At 41.1% G+C, this 20,261-nt stretch overlaps 1 protein-coding gene across 1 annotated transcript; it reads left to right on the top strand.

Annotated features, from left to right (window-relative positions):
* The first annotated feature begins 265 nt into the window (after nt 1–265).
* LOC311022061 (ADP-ribosylation factor-like protein 4C) lies at nt 266–2,136 on the top strand. Its single transcript, XM_084023077.1, has one exon. It carries the CDS (start codon nt 584–586, stop codon nt 1,415–1,417), a length of 834 nt encoding a protein of 277 aa, XP_083879203.1. The 5' UTR covers nt 266–583; the 3' UTR covers nt 1,418–2,136.
* Nucleotides 2,137–20,261: the final 18,125 nt, after the last annotated feature.

Below are 20,261 nucleotides of genomic sequence, written 5' to 3'. Positions count from 1 at the left end.
GTTTCTCTGTTTTTATTATTTTATTTAGAGAATATCAAAGACAATTTACAAAGTAATCTACTTTGCTCGAACTATTCCAGTCGCAGTTTATGTTATTCAAGACAAAGATCTCCCCCTTATTATGAAGTTTGCTCTTGCAGCGGTCGTGTTGGCCCCGGATCAGCACAGCAGCAGCTCGTGAGGACTCGCTGCCTCATTGGCACATGTCCCGGCGGGGTGGAGCGTAGCGGGGCCGCCTCTTGTTTTGCGGTCTTGTTTTGTCAGCCTCACAACAGGCAGAGCAGCTGCAGCGGTCGTCAGGAGAGGAGCGCCCGACACCAACCGGTGAACGAATCGGTGGACGTTTTTTTTTTTTTTCCTCGGCTCGAGCACCGGAGCCTGGCGCAGCCAGAAGCCCGAGAGGTGAATTTATTCGTGCGCACCTTCCGGAGGGTGTGTTTGACCGTGAGGTGGACTGAATCCGGGGATACGGAGGGGCTCTTCGGGCAAAGGTGTGATCACCGTTGTCCTTCGCAGCGCTGACACCGTCCACGCCGTCCTGAAGGAGCCTTTTTAACCGGGGAGCGTCTCAGGGACCAAATGGATGCGAGTGCGTGAGGGGAATACTAATGAACGGCGCGCTGCGTCCTGCCGCGGCGCACCGCGTCCCCCGCTGCTGTTGAGGGCCACAGCAGAGCCGATCAGTCATCCAGAGCGCACAGGGGCCTGCACACCAAGTCTCTCCACAGGAATTAATGAGTGGGATCTGAGCACCAGAGCTCTTTTATTCCCAAAAACCGGGAGGTGGATTAAAAAAAACCCTCCAGCAGCCGCAGAAAGAAAAAAAAAATACGCCAAAATGGGCAACAGCTTCTCAAACATCTCTGCCTTCCAGTCTCTTCACATCGTCATGCTGGGCTTGGACTCTGCCGGGAAGACCACAGTTCTTTACAGACTCAAATTCAATGAGTTCGTCAACACGGTTCCCACGATCGGCTTCAACACAGAAAAGATCAAGCTGAGTAACGGCACCGCGAAGGGCATCAGCTGTCATTTCTGGGACGTGGGGGGGCAAGAGAAGCTGAGGCCCCTGTGGAAGTCCTACAGCCGGTGCACCGACGGGATCATTTATGTCGTGGACTCCGTGGACGTTGACAGGCTGGAGGAGGCCAAGACCGAACTGCACAAAGTCACCAAGTTTGCGGAGAACCAGGGCACGCCGCTGCTGGTCATCGCCAACAAGCAGGACCTGCCCAAATCGCTTCCGGTGGCGGACATTGAGAAGCAGCTGGCTCTGCACGAGCTCACCCCCTCCACCACCTATCACATCCAACCTGCGTGCGCTATAATAGGCGAGGGGCTGCACGAGGGGATGGACAAACTGTACGAAATGATACTGAAGAGGAGGAAATCCCTAAAACAGAAGAAGAAGCGGTAACAGCTGCTGCCTCTGTGGACATTGTTTTAGTCGTAATTAACTGTAAGGAATCCGGGTTCTGCCAGTGTTGCCCTAAACAGGTTTACTTTGCAGTGATTTTTTTTGTTTGTTTTTCTTTTAAATCCTCATTTTGGATTAAAGCTGTTCTACGCTGTGAAGCCCTGCTGAATGATGCTTCTGCACACAGGATATGAACAATACATAATAACCAAAAAGACAAATAGAAAAAAAATCAACTTGAAATGTCCTCAGATCTACAGCATGGAGGAAGAGACACGGGCTGGCCCGGTTATCTGCTGCTTTATCGTGGACTTTGAACACAGTTTGACTGAAGAAGAAGAAGAAGAGGAAGAGGCTCCTCCACTGTAGCTCACTGAGGACTTTTATGGCATAGTTTTTATTTCCACCCGCAGGAGGTCTATACTGTGGAAACACTTTGATTTTGCACGTGGCTCGGGTCACTTATGCCCCTGCTCTTTTGTTTTTTGGAGAACAGACATCTGTAGTTTCAGTCTGGGTGTCATGACTGTTTCTGTGGGAGCATTGAAGTAGCCTTTCCTCTGCGTGGTGGACTGAGGACAGCGTCCACTACTTTGCACTTTTAATTTCCTAACAAACAGTAGAGAACTACACTGTATTAATAGAGGAGCTGATCCAGGTGGTTTATGTACTAAGAAGCCAAAATTGAAGTATTTTTTGAATATTAAAACGATTTAAAATCCATGATTTGGGTGACTGAATTTCATTTACATGTTACAAGTGGGATACTAGCATAGCAAACAGCTGGGCATGATAAAGACCTGTGAACTTTTGACGTGATTGATTTCTTCATCCAGATGCTCGTGGGGTCAAATGGAAAGGTCAAAGCTTGTAGAAGGTTAAATGAGTGAACATCCTTCTGATGTTAAAAATCCCCCCAGCACATATCTGGGATTCTTCTGCACCTGAACTGACCATTTAGAGCAAAGCGAGAGCTTGTTTGGGAAAATTTATGGATCTGCATTGCGGTGCTGAATTTTCTGCTTCACAACAGTGTTTACGGCAGCAACCAGTGCTGTAGTGAGACCAGTATACTCACCAGTATGTTAGATGATTATTGGACAAGACGTTTCCTTACACAGCTGCTGTGTGAAGTACAATATGTGGTCTACTTAAGTCAGAAAGTTGCCACGTAAGAGTTTCTGCTCAGACTTCAGGGGTGAATTATTTGCTGATTTGTTTGTGCACATTGATGAAGTATATCTTTGCTTATTCTGCCAATTATTTTCTCCATTAAGCGATTCAATCTGTTAAGGGACCCTTAATGTCAGAAAAGTTGAGTTTAATATCACAGAAGAAGAAAAATATTCTCATTTAAAGAAGCTAGAACTTGATCATTGCAAGCTTTTAATATAAAAGATGAAATCAATTCATGATTTCCAGTTCAAGCACTGACAGTGAATGTGTTTGATCTTGTGTTGCTTGTTATCATGAGTGGATCTTCGTGGCAGCATCTTTTCACAGTAGACTACTGTTACATGTGGATCGCAACAAACTCCATTTAATACAGTAATACATTAAGATTAAGATATAACATGAAAACACAAGCATAGAAACTGTACTGTTAAATATTATATTTATGATTCCCGTAATTTTTAAAAAAGTGTCATGGCCTCTTGTCATATTTCTGTTTTTTTCCGACCTTCCTCTCCCATTTATCATAGAAACAAAACCATCTTGCCACTGCATCAAGGACACGGTCAGGAAAAAGCTCATGTCGAGGAAAGTCCGGAGTTTGATGCACTTTAATGACAACAGGCTCAGAAAAGATGAGCGGTTTCCGAACAAAAAGAAGAACAGCAAGAGCCCTGTCATCTCAGGACTACACGTTGCTATGGCAACAGCAAAGCAGAGGCAACCCTCTGATTTAAGAAACAGGTTTCCCTTCTTGCAGTCCTCTACAGTGTTAACAGCTGTGTTTATCCTGACAAGAGTCATAAACATTAATGTTTTAGTGCTGTGTTTTGCCTCTCATGTTTCTTCACATTCCACATTCTTAAAGTATCTAGTTGTATTAAATATGACATCAAATCAAAAGGGTTCAATATAGGTTCAAATAATGCGGTTGGTTCTGTCTGTCAGTATTTGGAAAATGTATATATTTCTTTAAATGAGTCCAATTTCCGGCAAGCTCCAGCTCTAGTTAATCATTATTCAGTCATTATTTATCTTTAGTCTCAGTTTGTGTTTAGCCAGCGGGGTTTAGCTGCAGTTCAATTATTGGGAGGCTGTGTGTGAAGTAAAGGCCACCAAACCTGATGAATTGTATGCTGGATTTAACAAATGTCAACAATAGTTGTTTCCATAAAGCTATGTGATAAACCTAACCTTGTGTTTTCATATGAAGTCAGGAGTGGTGCTGGGTTGTCTGTATAGTAGCATTAGAGCCCCTTTTCATTTGACCTATTTGTCAGTTTGAAACATGCTGGAACAAATCTAAGAAGGCCACATGTGTGCAGCACAGTTAGCAACACGAGTGGCACATAAAAAACAGCCTCCAAATATCCAGTGCCTCCAGAGGAGCGCGGCCTTGTTTATGTAGTTGAAGGAAGAGTTTCACTGTCTACAGAAACCAGGCCTGACAGTGTATTTAAACCTACAGCACAAAAGCTTTGAGCACAGCAGAAAACAAGTCCTCAAAACAAACAATGACTAGATTTTGTGTTTATTATCTGGATCAGATGACACAATATCATCTTTTGAGATGATCATTGGCAGATTGGGTGATTATAGTCAAATTCCTGCAGTGGCTTGGACCAGAGATCTGAAGACTATGCATTACATAGGTACAATATGACCAGTGAGGTGCCAGAGACACACTTCACTGCTATGGCTGGGTATCGTTTAAAAAGCCAACACCAGTACGCTTAAAAGTGATACCAGTAACAATTAGTACCTAACTGATGGCCATCATGTGAACTGAAGCTGCATGTGTGTGTGTCCCACTGGCTAGCGCGCACATACGCTAACAGTGTTGTGGGGCCACGTCATGGTGGAAGTGTCACGTCCCTCCCCAGGTTGATGTGCAGGCGGGCAGTCTGTTGTAGCTGGGTTGTAGCAGGAGTGGGCCGATCACACATCGCATAAATTCATTATTTTCTAGATCTGGGCGGAAAAGGCATCGATACAGGTATCATGTGACACTGGCTCCCTTTGGTTGAGACCCTTAAAGCGACTTTACCCAGTCCTACTCAGTATCAACCTGACAGCAAAGACATTGTTCCTCTCTCAGAGCTCCTATTGGTCAACGCTGAAGAACAAGTTGTCGTCTTGATGAGAAAAGGCAAAAGAATGTGACGTGTTAAAAAAAATGCAGGGCATCGTGAGGTGCATCGGTTGACTTCTGTTTCTTAATCATCTTTTGACAGCAGCAGAGAGAGAAAGTGGAACTGCTCAGACTGCAGACCTGCAAGAAATCCAACGATTGTCTGAGGACCAGATTGTTGATCTTTCAAGTTATTAATAGCTTCAAATCTGTCTTAATCCGAACAGTTTCTGCAGGGTTTAAGAGGTTTGCTGATGCATTAACAATGTCATGCTTCCACGCCTTTGCTCGCCATAGACAAGCATCATCATGTGCATGACCACATGTGGTAACCTTATTTTTTTTTTGGAACAACCTCAAAGACTCATTGATCATAATACTTTGGACAATGTTCGTGGTGATTTCACAGCTTTCTACAGATGTGGGATGACTTTTGAGTATATTTTGAGTTTGAATATTAGTTGCAGAATATGTTTATGTCAGGTGATTCCTTCCAACAGCCAATTATGAGAACGCGAGCACATGCCATGATTGAAGACAAGTCAAAAGACAAACCAAACACGTTTCTGAACTCCCCGCCACCTCCTTCTTATCCTCCTCCTGTGGTCTTTGTTGGTGTTTCCTTCAGCTCTCCAATTATCTACTTAAAGCAGGAGCATAGCTGTCTCTGCTGGAGCAAAACAAACTGCTGATTACAGAGCTGTGTGTCTTTGTGCTCCTACAATCACTACAGAAATTAAAAGATAATAAGCTGACACTGTAAATGCTTTCAACCCGAACAGCCAGCTCAAAGTCTTTTTATTGTCTCCTCAGGGCTCCAGTGTTTATGGAAACATGAACGCCACCCTTGTGGGTCTGTAAACCGACATGTACTTTACTTTATTCTGAGCCACTTCAGCAAAGGTTAACTCATGGTGGAACAAGTGAGATATGGATACTAAAAGTTTCATCTCAATTGTGACATATTGTGACATATAGTGCATTTTCTACCAATTAAACAGGGGGAATCTCAACACAGTGATGGTTGTCACGGTAAATGTCACCTCGTGCTACCGTCGTTTGCAACATCCAATTCCTTCATCACACGGATGTCAAGTCCTCTAGACTGCTTTATGGCAATTTAATCTAATCATTGATAATTGTAATACCACATTGGCCCCAATGGGAGAATTAGTTCACATTTAAATGTCTTCTTACTTACGTAAAACAGTAAAGTAAAGGAGGAAAATACAGACAGTATTGTGTGACAAAGGGAGAAGGAGGGGCTGCCATGATTCTCTGAGGAAGAGTTTAGTTTTGCTCTTGGGTGAAACTCCATGCATTTAGACTGAACTGAGGGGAAAAAAATAGAAAAAAAGGGAGGAAATGAATAAAGAAAAGTTGTAAACAAAGAAAACAAGCTCAGTGGAAATGAGATTAATTTGGTTATCTTATCTAACGTCCAGTATCTGCGACAGTCTAAACTGCTTAATTATCTTGTTAGTACAGAGAACATTCAAATCTCGTGTAAATCATTTAATAAAAAGAAGCATGTAAAATATATATGAATTAACCTGTGACTCAAACTGTCAGATTAATGTAATAAAAACAAAAAAATACAAATGTTCTCCAAAAAGAAAGTCTCCAAAAATGTGAATATAAACGAGCAACAAAGCAAAGCCTCTAAAGTGATTTTGAGCGGGGAGAATTCACGTCTCTTGTTTGAACAGACATGCTGAGACTTGGACTGTGTAGGACGTTTATCTCAGGGAGCTGCCGTCCCTGGTGGATCAGCTCCTTCTTGCTCCTGCAGCTGTTATTTTGTGTTCAGGCGCTTGATAAGCTGTGCATTGTTCGGGTGTCCCTGGCATATATAGGTCATGCTCTTGTTGTTCTGCCTCCTCTCCCATTGCATGTGTGGGTATGTGTCATTGTCTTTTCTACAATATACAACAGCAGCAGTGCCAGATCCCCTTCATCCCCTCCATCTCAGAAGTAGCCTGAAACTGGAAGGACCAGAGCGCCTTATCTGCATTAACGTGTTCATCTTAGTCTTTATAGTTGCAGCCTGCATATTTGCTTTTATGCATCACTGCTAAACAAGCCCGACTTCAACCCAGAGGATGGTGCTGGTAATGCACCTGAAGACCAATAAAAGAATGAGCTAGCTAATAACTATCTACCAAATGACTGGTGTTGGGGGAATATAGCAGAAGAAAAAGTTTGTGTTTAAATTCAACTCTCAAGCCAACGTTTGAAATGTTTCAAGAAAAGAAAATAGGAATTAACATAGTTAATTCACTCTGGAGCGCATTAACTATGCTACATAGTTTCGTTGGATGTTAGCACTAAAGGCTATGCTTTACGCATGGCTGTAGTCTGCCAGTAAACAGATTAGAATTGAATAAGTCCACATTTGTCCACATTTGTAACGTAAATTACTTTGCATTCAATCTCATCATTATGTGAGTGACGTCTTGAACGCATTGTTCTATTTGTTGGTTTATTCCCTGTGTGCCGTTATGTGTTCAGCAGCAGACTGAAGAATGTGTCGCCCTGCTGCTGCAGTTTAGTCTGAGAGCAGAAACATGCCTCTATATGGAGACGAGGCCTTCAGGGACACACAGGCTCCTCCAGCCACCGACGCTAAAAGTCCAGACCATTCATCTTGGCACCGGGACTTGTCTTCCCACAGTAACACACACACACACACACACACACACACACACACACACACACACACACACACAGGAAAATGACGATCCTTTCTTCTTGCTTCCTGCTTAGTTAAATGTAGATGAATTATGCATTAAATCGGATGACAAAGAGGCCTGTCAGACTCTGCATATTCAAACAGCAGCTCAGCGAGTCTCCCAGCAGACATCCATCATTTACAGGCAGAAAGAACACATGCATGATCACTTTAAATGCCCACACTGCAGTTGTTGTTGTTGTTTTTTTTTGGGGGGGGGGGGGGGGGGGGGGGCAGTAGGGCGTCTCGATGGTGATGATGGACAAAGGGCTCCATGTGAATCACGATTCACCAGCATTTGGTTCGAAGTAATTCACCATGTATAAATATAAATATAAATTGATATCAGATGTTATATCAGATGTTTGTTAATGTTGAGATCTCTGGCTTCCACTCGGTAGTCATTATTAATCCCTTTCACTGCTCCTCCAGAGACTGGAGAAGATGAATGGGAGATGAGTTTTGTGTTGGATTATGAATAAATTACCTCGGCTTTGAGGTGGTGACTTTGATGTTGCAGTGTGCAGTGAAGAGTTGGGGTTATCTGGAAGTCAGAGTGGGCAGATGAAGGTTGGGTAAAGTGGAGCAGCAGGGAGGGATCTCCCAGTTTCCCTGCCCAGCCGGCGCCCAGCAGGCAGACAGAAAGGGCTTCCTTCTTCCAGGCGAAACGTCTTTCAGATGGAAATGCAGCAGACTTCTTGTTGCCCCAGTTTTTGTTCGCTCTCTGAGCCTCCTCCCACTCACCGCCTCAGCGTTTCTTTCTCCTCTCTTCTTATTTCTGTCTTCCTATGTTATCTGAGTGTTTGTTCTGTTTTTCAGAAGCCTGGCGCTAACTCGCTATACTGCTCCGATTTATAAAAGAATGCACTATTGGCTACTTCACAGGTTTACCTTCCTACAGGAATGTCACATGCATGTGCTGTGTGCATCTCTGTGCATCTTCACAGTCAAACAAAGGGAGGTTTGAGAATTAATTCATCAAGAATTCAATGAAGTACTGTTCCATTACACACAGACTCTTCTGCTCCATCCCACCTCATGAATGATGGGGACTGTAGTTAATCATGTTGGGCTTTATGACTGTAGCTGCCGAATTATCTGCTGCTCTGACTTTCATTCTACTGCAAACAAAACACGTTGAGCTCGGATTTCCTCTAAAGCAACATAATCCCCTAAATCTGCTTTAATAATAGAAAAAAAGTGTTTAATCTGCATCTGTTTTAGACAAAGATTCAGACTTTTGGATAGGACTTTCAGAGCTTTAATTAAGGATTAATTAGACAAGAGTCAAACTCATGACTGTGATATCATGGTTTAAATGTTGGTGTAGAACAACCTAAACACGATTTGCCAGGGCTGCTGATACACATCTATCATTCAATTTCAAAACTTAACTGAAAAAACCCCCAACCTGAAACCTGGAATAAGGAGACAGCCGACAGCAACCAGGTCCCTCAAAGTACATCAAAACACACACATCCAGCCAGTTTTTATGGGCCTCTCTCAGTCTAATAGGTTTACTACCTGTTTTTGGCACACCTGGTCATGTGCCCTACTTGTTAAAACACTTTGATCCATTAGCTTTGCAGGTGTGGGCTTTCCAACAGGAGGTAGGTTCTGCTAATGGCTCTCCCCTCCTTGACAAAGCCTAAGAATATTTTACTTTCAAGAACTTCAGTGACCTTCAATCCATTCTGAAATCTTAAACAGCCCATTTTGGCAGTGAAATGTGACTTTTACAGCACTGCTTCATCTCTATCCAAGTATCTGTTTTCACCTGCTTTGCGGTTAGATCTCTGGTTTGCTTAACTCTTAAACTGAAATTTCCCAACAGAATGGGAGGATCTGCCTTTTTTTGTATTTCCACTTTCACTATTTCTTCATCTGTTCTTAAATTATACACGAAAATGCAAAGTTTGCCCTCTGTCAGAGGCTCTTCTGTTTACTGTAGTGACATGTGACGGTTAGTGGACCTGACAGTAACGTTTCAAATTCTGTAACTGCCTGACATGTGGGAAATCACTTGAAGATGTTCTTGGCCCAATCCTCTCATTGACTCCTGTGATAATCGCTGACAACCAACAGGCTTCTTCTTGTTTTGCTTTCCTAGATGGGCAAACAAATATCCGGAATGTCAGAATATTGTTAAACCACTGAGTGCACTTTTCTAGTTTTCAGTAAAGGTGCAGATCTCTCCCCTCCCAAACAAAGAAGAGTTTACTGAATTGTCCCTCGCTTGCTCCCTTACAGTCAAGATGGCAGCCAAGATAATAAGCAGGGATTATTCATCTTGCATCCACTAAACATAGCTAACTATATTTTAATAAGTGTCTCAGAGCTTTGTCTCTATTTTCTAATGGAATAACTGATAATCAAAGAGCGGTGGAGAATGGCAATGGCTAATGCTTAACCTTTTAATGCTACACATTCCATTTGAATTCAGTCTTGAGAAATGTCTATTCATGTCTTTTTCGAGTAATGTAAACAAAGTGTGAAACGTACTGTATGCACTAAAGGCTAAGCGTGCTCCAGTCCTTTTCCCCGCTCTGAAGTTTACACTTCTTCTTCAACAAAGAATCCATTTTCATGTGTTATAAGTTTTATCTTTTTAAAATGCGCCGGTATTTCGCTAACTTGTGAAGTGGAAACCATTGCTGCTCTAAAAACGTGCAATAAAAAACCTGACCAGCGCATTGCTGATGAGCCTTTTTTGTTTTAGTTTCAAGGTTTCTACTTTCCACGCATATATATATATATATATATATATATAGAGAGAGAGAGAGAGAGAGAGAGAGAGAGAGAGAGAGAGCAGGAATTCACTGTTGTACTGAGATGTTCTCTGGGAGACTGCAGCCTGTTAGCTTATAGGGGGGTTGGGTGAGGTCAAAGGGCAAAGCACACTGGGGCTCAGTCTGGCTGAGTAAACACTAGCTGACTCTTACTGCTAACCAACAGCCACTTGTGCTTCTGGTCTCTGAGTGTTGAACTACAACCGATAAATGTTTCAACAGATTGTGAGTTGAGCGTAGAGGACTGAAGAGTAAACAAGCACTCCTGTGTGCCTTTGCGGCGTTTGAACATTAACTACAAAGCGTTTGGACTAATTGATGATTTGCACTAATAAGCTCCAGAACGGTTTTCATGTGCTTCTCAAAAAGATCTGCTCTCTTGTGAAATCCCTGAGATGTCAGCAGCTTGTAATTGACTTAATGAAACGCAGCACGAAGGGCTGGTTGGGTTACGGTTTCATCTAATCGCAAGCCCTCTCATGTTATGTAATGAGCAGAGCTGGAATCTATTAAAAGTCAAATGAGCGGGGCTGTTTTGAACTTAATTTCATTAAATGACATGAAGCCTGCATGCCAGAAGGAAGGCTTGTTAACAGAGCAGCAACATCTCATCTGGGATGAAACTAAATCAAAAACGTAAACGTCACATTTAATACCATGTCATTTACAAAGAGTTGAACAAATTAAACATGTTTTTATTAACGTGAAATTGTACTTTTATGAGAAAACACTGGCTCTGCTCTTCTAAAAGACGTCACTTCATGCTCTGTTGCCTGCACGAGGAAAAAAATAAAGAAAACATTAGTTTGAAAAAATACTAACAGAGTACGAACAGGCTCAGCTGGTACACACTTCCGTGTTAATGAGATTGTCGGCAGGCAGTCATCCTTTTCAGACATTATAACACGCCACTAGCAGTGCATGACACCAGACTTATTTTTCATCTTTTTTTCTACAGAATCCCACTTATGTAATGCTTTCCTGACCCTGTGACCTTTCTAACTGAACTTCAAAAGCACTTTTTCTGTGCGAGTTAGCAGACGACCGGCCAACTCATAGAAGCAACGCTTTCATAAGAGCTGTGTTTATGATACCAGCCAGAGACTCACAGGTCAGCTGCTGAGACATGGAGACAGCTTGAGCTTTGTTTGGTCTCACAGTGAGTTTGTCATGTCACTTTGTCTGTGGATTTAAAATCTTGTGGTTTTTTATAAAGGCCTGTTGGCTTCATAGGAGGACGTAGCCTCAGCTGCTATCCAAACACCATGTGGTTATAGCAACAATGACTCATCAGAAAAACATGAATATTCTGCCCTGTCGCATGTCTGGTTCAGGTCTGGTTGTTTTTTAGGAAATTGAAATTGGTTGAGATTACACTGATCACCCATTCAACAAAGGTCAGCAACCCTAGCCCTAATTCTGACCGTTTATTGTCCTCCTTGCTCATGTAGAAAAGGCGTTAATGACAAGACGCAGTCTGTTCGCAGGTTTGCATGGCTGTTCACTAATCATGCATGGTTTAGTTCAGGAACAGTCTGGTGCTTTATATAGAGAATATACTTCCAAACTGGCAAACGTCAGCCTCACTACTGAGTTGAAAAGGAATGGGAAGAAGAGCGCTATTGAGTAGAACAACTTAACTAAACTGAACATTAACCTTTATGTGGTCCCTTTTATTGGTTAATAAATATACAGAAACATTTAAAAATAGAGAACACTTATGTTAAGTTGAATCCTGAAATGTCAACAATGACAGTATACTCAACTTTGCTGAAAATCAAACATATCGGTGATAAAATATGAACTCATGGTTCAATCTTTTTATTTCTTGACTGTCTCCCATTGTCAGGCAAGTTCCAATCAGTTGAAAGCTCCAAGTGAACCCTGAGTTAAAAATATCTTATACCATATGTTCTTCCAAAGTGTGACACAGAAGAGATGAGCAACCCAGCAGAATTGTGTTTCTGTCCAAGTACACGTTCCTCGATCACTTTGTGAACAGCATGTTTCTGTTTACCTTATCATCTTGTGATGGTGGACATACTCACTGTTGCCTCGACAACTGTCCAAAATTCGAACCTGCTATTTGAAGTGTTTTTATAACTAATGAGCCTTCACATGTACGTTTTTATATCAAAGGGGACTTACATGGGAAATTACATGAAGCAACACACACACACACACCAACACTTGTGTTTTCTTAACCAAGTCCTATTTTCAGTGTGAACGCCAGCTGCAACGTGTATATTTTGCCAATTTAAGCCCCTCAGACAGTGGCATGGAGTGGTTCAGGAAATGTCACCTTCATGGTTAAAATGAAACCACTTTTGGTTGAAGAACATTTTGTAAAGTCTCAAACTGCTTGTATGCCAAACCATCCAGTCCAACCTTCCAGCATTTGACTCCATAGGTTTTGTTGCACTATGATATCATCCTTTGCTACAGAGAGTGTCCTCATTCACAGAAAGACAAAGTCACATCATAGGTCTGTTTCAGTGATTTAACAATTCATCGGTTGTGAGTGTCCATCATTTCATAAAATAAATACTTCCGGAAATAACATTTCTTAAGCATCAAATGATCAAAGGTCTTCTACAGTGGATTGCTAGTTTTAATCCACATATCAAAATATACCGTGCACCGATTTGACTTAACCCCTGCGAGCAACTCCATTGATCACAGCAATTTCATTGAAATTAATTGATTTCACCGTTTTTGTTAATGGGCTGTTATGAAGAAGACTTCTTTTTTTTGTAAGAGGAAAAGATGTACTGAGCAGCTGGTGCTTATAGTAGATATATTTTCATCCTGCTGAGGTGCAAATGAGGGCAAAGATACGCATCAGAAGTGTTAACACAAGTCTTGTGTTACGATGAGATCATGAAATTCAAGGCAGCACAATTAAGTTACTTTTGGTAATGTAAAGCTAATTATCCATATTTAATCTTCATGTGCTTCCTGGCCGGTGTCTCTGCTTCCATCATATGTGGATCTGCCTTTCCCTAATCTCATTCAAGTCTTTGTCTTATGCTGACAGTTTAGGCCGTTGCCATGGTAACGTCCAGCATGTGGAATGAGGAAGCCGGCATGTGAAATAGGAAAAGCACATTAAACCATTGGAACGTGTGATTCCAAGCTTCACACCCCAGCGATGATATCAAGAAGTCATTATCACCTCTCAGTGGGGAGAAGGGGGGGCACGATGATGGAATTATTCCTTGCTTCATTTCCAAGACCGATTTCTGTTCCTGTGTGTGTGTGTGGTCACTTGGCTTATGGCCATTATCATAAACTGAGTGTTAGACTGCAGAGCAGGACACAGCAGCTTTCAGTTTGCAAAGTGCGAGAGGGTACTTTGGGATCTGTAACACTGTAGGAAAGCCTCTATCTCATATAGTTGGTCTTGCTGGTTCACATTTTTTTCCATATAAAGTTCACAATGAACACCAAAGCTGCCTGCACCATGCCCACTCTTTGGATGTATACTCCTTTTGATCAACCTGTGATGCACAGTCCAATCAGAAAGTGAGGTTGAATAGCTTGTAGCTAATTCTACTGTTTACATCTCAAGCAACACAATGGAGAAGCTGCCTCATAGTTAAATTCGGACTCAATAAAACTACCATGTGGTGTCCAGGTGGTGTGCAGTGATTTTAGTGGAGTGCCGGCAGTCTTCCCAAGAGTGTGTCTCTTTGAATTCTCACAGTTTGAGCCACGGATGTCCAACAAAATCTCTTGTCTCGAAGTCTCTTGTCTCTCATGTCAGTGAATTATTTTCTGCAGAGGGTCGACTGCTGTGTGCCAGACTGTTATGCTTAAGCTGAACCCCTAAACATCAAAGACTAAGGATGTTTCTAGTGTATGTAAGCACAGAGTTATTGGAATATGTTGCTTCTTGATCTAATGTGCCAAACATGTTTTTTTCAGAAAGCCACACTATACTGTAGCCAGAAAGAAATACTGTCTGGTGGAAGTAAAGAGCAGCTAACAGGGCTCTAATTAAACACAAGCTCTAGCAGACAGCTTCGGCTCAGACCGCCTGAACAAAGATCTGAGGTCATGTTGTGAGAGAAGAGGTGGATTAAAGGGCCACTGAGTCGGTCACCATCAATTGTGTTCGGATGAAAGCAAAGAAGGGCGTTCACATAGCAACCGGTCAGCTGGTTCACGTCCAGCTGCCTGTGGCTGTTGGGCTGTTTCAGGGATATAGGAATGTCATGCAGCTCCCCCTCCACCACCCCAATCCATAGGGAAAGCCAGCCATCACCTCCACATTCACACGCCAGACAAAGACTATGGCAAGAGGGCAAAATGTTTGGAGTCAATACTGGAGGCATGTTTTGTGTGCTTCGGATTCTGTCACGAAAAAAACGTGTTATATAATGAAAACCTACTGTTTGTTTTCTATCGTCTTAAATCACATAGGTTGTCTTCCAACCCGTTCTCACTCCCAACTTAACTAAGATAACATGTCACTTTCAGCTTACTCCAATCTAAATCCCATCCACCTCATTAGACGGTCAGACGAACTGAGGTAGTATAAAGAGAGAGAAAGTCTCCCAAGGAAGAGGTCAGTGTGGATGGTTGGGTAAAACAAACACAAACCTTCACCCAGGAGACCTTAGTTTTGTTATGTACGCTTGTTATGTATCTTCCGTACTTAAACAACATGTGTACATAAGTACATTAGTGTCCTTAAGAGTGTGTTCCACTTTTCAAATTAAACTTGCAATGTAGGATTTTAGGTTTGCATACACAACAGAACTACTTTATTGGGTGTAAAATATTGTGGTTTGGCTAAAAATACGTAAGGAAGTGCAAATTATGCACGGAAGTTATCTGACAAATGATGTGAACACTTGACTTCTGGTTTCACAGGGGACTTGAACAACGGTCTCCTGGATTAATTTTATGAATGAACATACAAATTGATTATGCTGATTATATACAAAGTGCATCACTTTTTGTAGGTGTATCTAATACTAGTAGACATGACAGGATTTAATTGGTCAGTTAATGTCTGTAATTCCTTGATGTATTGGAATTTAATGTTAAAAAGCTATTAGTGGAAGTACCCTTGTCAAATATCAGGGTCTCTTTAGTTTAGACTCTCATTAGGAATTTAATAACATGAGGGGCTGATCTGTCTCTGAACCCGCTGACACTGATATCACACGCTAAGCTGTGTGGGCTAAGTAATGAGAAGATATTTAAAAAGAGAATAAAAGCAGCTAGGTTCAAATGTGAAAGCTGGAAAACTCCTCGATCCTTTGAGCACAGATGTATGAAAGAGGTCATGAAAAGGTTGACTCCATCCAGAGCCTGTCTCTCTGTAAAGTTGTGTTTTTATAACCTTTGGTTTTGTCCAGCTGAGTGAGTCTATGTTTCTTGGGCAGCCGGCTGTTTCAAACAGCACAGATGTCACTTTCCCTTCGAGGTGAAATGGCTCTTTGCTTTGTTAGGACTACACATGTTAATGTGTGTCTAGTCCTTCAGGCACTGGTCCAAGTTAAAATGGTCTGAAGATTTAGGCCAGGCTTAGTTTTGCTCTTACAAAAGTCTAAATGAAAGATAACAAAGTTGCACAAAAGCCAACGTTAGCCATCCCACTTTCTCAGAACTAAAAGCCATGTTGGCACAGAAATCAAAATAGGGGGATTTTTTTTTTGACATGCACTTCAGAAACCAGGTTACTGTTGGGTTTCATATTTACCACAGGTTATAAAGAGAAGAAACCTTTTTTCTGTAATCTTGGTAGGGCATTACAGAAACCTAATTTCCCTGTAGATTTCTCCAGGAGAGATGATTCCATGTCCATCTATACACAACATAAAAAAGGTTTCGGAACCAAGAATACAGAATGATTGCTGATGAACTGACTCATATATTTGAGGTCTATTTGTGCAAAGTGATCATTTGTTTAAGTCATTTAGGAAGTGATGCATATTCATTTTTAATATAGACTCTTATCAAAAGTTGTGGCTGGGAGTAATTTCTGGAAACTTCATCAGATTGCTTCAACATCAGATACAAACATGCAGAAAGCAGCGCTAACAGCAGCATGCTGGAGCTGCATTTTATTCTGGGTAGTAAAACAGTCAGCCGAACATATGGATGGTGATCTGACGTGCCTGTTAAAAGTGTTTGGATGAATAAATGAGAATGTCAGCTGTAATGTTCAGTGTGAAGTGTCTGGTAATTAGATTCTCAGAGGGCGATTATATTATGCAACCATATTTTTCTACCACTGCTTTGTGTTGTTAGACGGGCAAACTACATGACCCTCGTTTTGAAATTACTATGTAACATAAAATGAATATCTTGTTACCATGTCATACTTGCTGTAAATGTTCCCTCACAAAACAACAAAAAAACAACAAAAACAAATGATTGTGATACATTGCAAGCTTATATTACAGTGCTATAAATGTCTGTAAGTCTCTGAAGTCAGTCGATTTACACATTGATTCTCCACATTAAAACACTTAAAAGAACCCAACCCCTGTCCAGTGTTTGATACTAATAACCGACCGAGAGCTGGTGACATCAGCTGGTGTGCAGATGGGGAAATTTAAAACCCCTCATATCCCCCAGGGTGAGATGCTAAGAGACTCTGAGGCGTGATCTCATTCAGTCAGAACATAATCGATGATGACTCAATACATCTACAATAAGAACTGCAACAGGGCAACTTTTACATTGACAATTTAAATGTGCAGCTGGCTCCATTTAAGAAGTATTTCCCTTAATTATTTTTATAATCTCTATTAATATAACATTTTATGGATGATGATTAATGTCAGCCACATCTCAAATTGACATTTTCAAAAGTATTATTTTTTCCAGACCCACAAACCAGTATGTTATTCAGTTTAGAATACCACAAAACATAAGAAAACAGAGCATTTCTGCTTGATAAATGTCATATACAGGACAATAATGAAACAAAGATCCGTTGGTGACACTGGATTCATGATGACAGCTAAAATGTGACCTTGTGCAAGCATTTTTTTTTTTTTTCTGAGGTGACGTGACAACAAGATATCCCATGACTCTTTGTCACTGACATGCAGCCTCATGTGCACGGCAGGCTTAGTGTGGACAATAGTGAAAATAACTACAAAAAGGGACATATATGGGGAGGGCCCTCAACAAGCCTAGAAAAAGTGTGTTACCTAAAATTGATTATTTTGTCTTACGTTGTTATCTTCCTACTGTAAGTAAATATTTTGGAAAGTAGATTTGGAGCCATTTTGACTTAAAATCCAGTATAATATAATTTCTTTAGTTTGTGGTTCACATTCTTTTTCGTTAACTGCCATTTTCAAATATCTTTAAAAGCTGAACTGTTTTTCGGGATTGCTGTAATGTCAGGGATGGTTAGAGATGAGTCTCCTCTTGTTTCATGGTAGGCAGTTCACATTCACAACCTCAAACCCCTAAATTATAGAATGAGCTGCTCTCCATGAATCATTGAGAAATTTCACAAGAATCCCCTCCAAGCCATGAATGTATTCTGTCAAAAGCCCCATTACTCCCCCAACTGTGAGCTCATATTAAAATGCAGGGAGGGATGAGTGCGTAAAAGATTAAAACGGAGACTGGCGAGGTCTTGTCATGTTTGGAGGCCCTTCCCTGATTAAATGAGGTGAAATCTCAAATCCTTGAGTTCCTGTTTCGGCCTTTTGCTGCTTTAATCCCTCCCTGATCTGATTATTGTAACTGATCTTTTCTACTTACAATTTCACAGATTATAATTTCATATTCCCATTACACAGAACAACATGTGCTTACTATTCAGGGAATATGCAATCATTTTATTGACAGACTTGGAATGATTGTTAGATGGAAGGCTTTGTCTGTGATATTGTCAGTGCAGACAAAAGTCTGTTTTATCAAATCACTGCATCAATTATTATTTTTATATTATATATTATATTTTTTTTCAGCAAAAAGTAATAAAAAAATATGACTGTGAGGTGAGAAAACAGAGATCCAGTTTCTTGTGTAAATCAAAATGAATTGACAGTACCATTTTAAAAAGTGTAACAGTTGTGTCTTTTTACACAAGTCCATGACTAACATACTCTTCTCATGTCACTTTTCCTATGTTTTTTGCTGGGATCTGTGCTGTCTATAAACCTATGTGTGGAAATGTATGCTAATCTTAAACCTCCCAGCTGGCGACTGAATGGGAAAAGACCATAGAGTGTATGCAAGATGGACATAGCCACCGTGACGTTACTCATTGGTTTGTGGACTATGGTTTTGAAGCCTCGCGTTCAGCAGTTTAGTCTTCGCCATCTTTGATTTTGGCCGTCGCTGTCTAGGAATTTCTGCAAGCAGTGAACAGAAGTGACCATATTTGGACTGTGGACGAGCGACGGGTGGATCTGGGAGTAGAGCAGCAACCTTACTGGATCTGGATCCATCTGGCCTCACTTTTCAGAACCAGAATCAAATGTGAGTCGATTGTTTCCAAGGGAAACACCCACCCAGAAATCTTGGACACGCCTTCCACAAATATGTCAAAAAATAATGTAAATAGCTACACTATAATTCTAGACCTTTTCCTATTTCAATACAGAACATTTCACTTCAAGGTTTACACCCTGAGAATGTTGTTACTTGTCAGTGGATTGATGTTGCCTTTTTCCATTTTCAACAATTTTATTTTTTAAAAAGGTCTACATGGGTGTAGCTTAAAGTCAAAGTCACCTCCACTTGATTTCCTCATCATTACACTACTTCCTGACTTGGCACTACACTTTTGCAATGGATGTAAATTGTGTCATCATCAGAATGAAACTCTACGTATGTGTCATCAGTACTGAGGGTTTCCTCCCACCCAAACAGGATATCCGATACATTTGATGGTTCAGTTTGTTCCGGACAACAACAATTATTAAAATTCTTCTCTGACATTGTGGGGCAAACTAACCAAAACGTTTGCAGGGGGAAGTGATCCATAAGATACAACATCAATGTGGCCTTGAAACTCCTCACTGTAGCTCTGCAATTAAAAGACCAATCTATAAAATCAAAATGTCATTAGGATTTTGACAGATAAACAACCCTAGCATGTGTTTGTGTGTGTCACTTTTTTAAAAACAGTTTGATAAACTAAATTAAACTCATGCGAATATAAAACTTGATCCTGGCAACATTTATTCAAACAGGTGCAATCTGGTGCAGAGAGATGCAGTTTTTTTCTATAACAGTCGAATGTTACAGTAAAACTAGAAATAGTTCCCGAGCCATTTTCACTATCACTCCCAGCTTTGACAGAATAATGCACTCACTGAATAACAATAGTGTTCCTTTCACGCTCTGTCAGGGTGGAGTGGACCCACTAACCCTCATATGATACCTGCGGTCTCAGAGTAGAAAGCCTTGTGAAAGTATTCCAGCAGCAGAGAGAGCAGTGACCCAAATGGGCAAATTCTGTATGAGCTTAATATAACCTGAAGTGATGGAGGAGGCGGATGGTAATAATACACAAGAGGCATTCAAATAGACACAACTGTTTCAATGCTAAGAGGCTTTACTTTGACTTTCTTTCAAAAAGTATGCATGTTTTCTCAGTGTAATACAATTGTGATGGTGGATCATTTACCACATGAAAACATTGCTGACTGATTTTTGTGTATTTTCACTTTAGCCAAGCAGGTTTTAGAGGGTTTTAAAAATGGTCTTGATCCGCACAAAAGCATGTAATCCTGTAATTTATTTGAAAGCAGGAAAAGCAGCAAAACTGGAACCGTAATCCAAACAGCATCTCAAGAAAGATTGTTCCAATCATCTTTACAGAATGCAAAATGGATTGAGGTTATCATCATCTACACAAGATTTGTACAATGTTCTCTGACAGTATAGGCCTATGTAGGGCAACATAGGGACACCAATAAACTTGGGATTGTTTTTATTCTTTCAATAAACAATGGGGCTAAAGAAGACACTATGCTCCCATGCCATACCATGTTCACTACCTTAATTTAGTTTTGCTAACATTCGCTAATC

This window comes from Eutrigla gurnardus (assembly GCF_963514095.1).
Source record: "Eutrigla gurnardus genome assembly, chromosome: 12".
Taxonomy (NCBI): Eukaryota; Metazoa; Chordata; class Actinopteri; order Perciformes; family Triglidae; genus Eutrigla; species Eutrigla gurnardus.
Note: the sequence above shows the minus strand (reverse complement) of the source record. Positions and strands in the feature narration are given on the sequence as shown.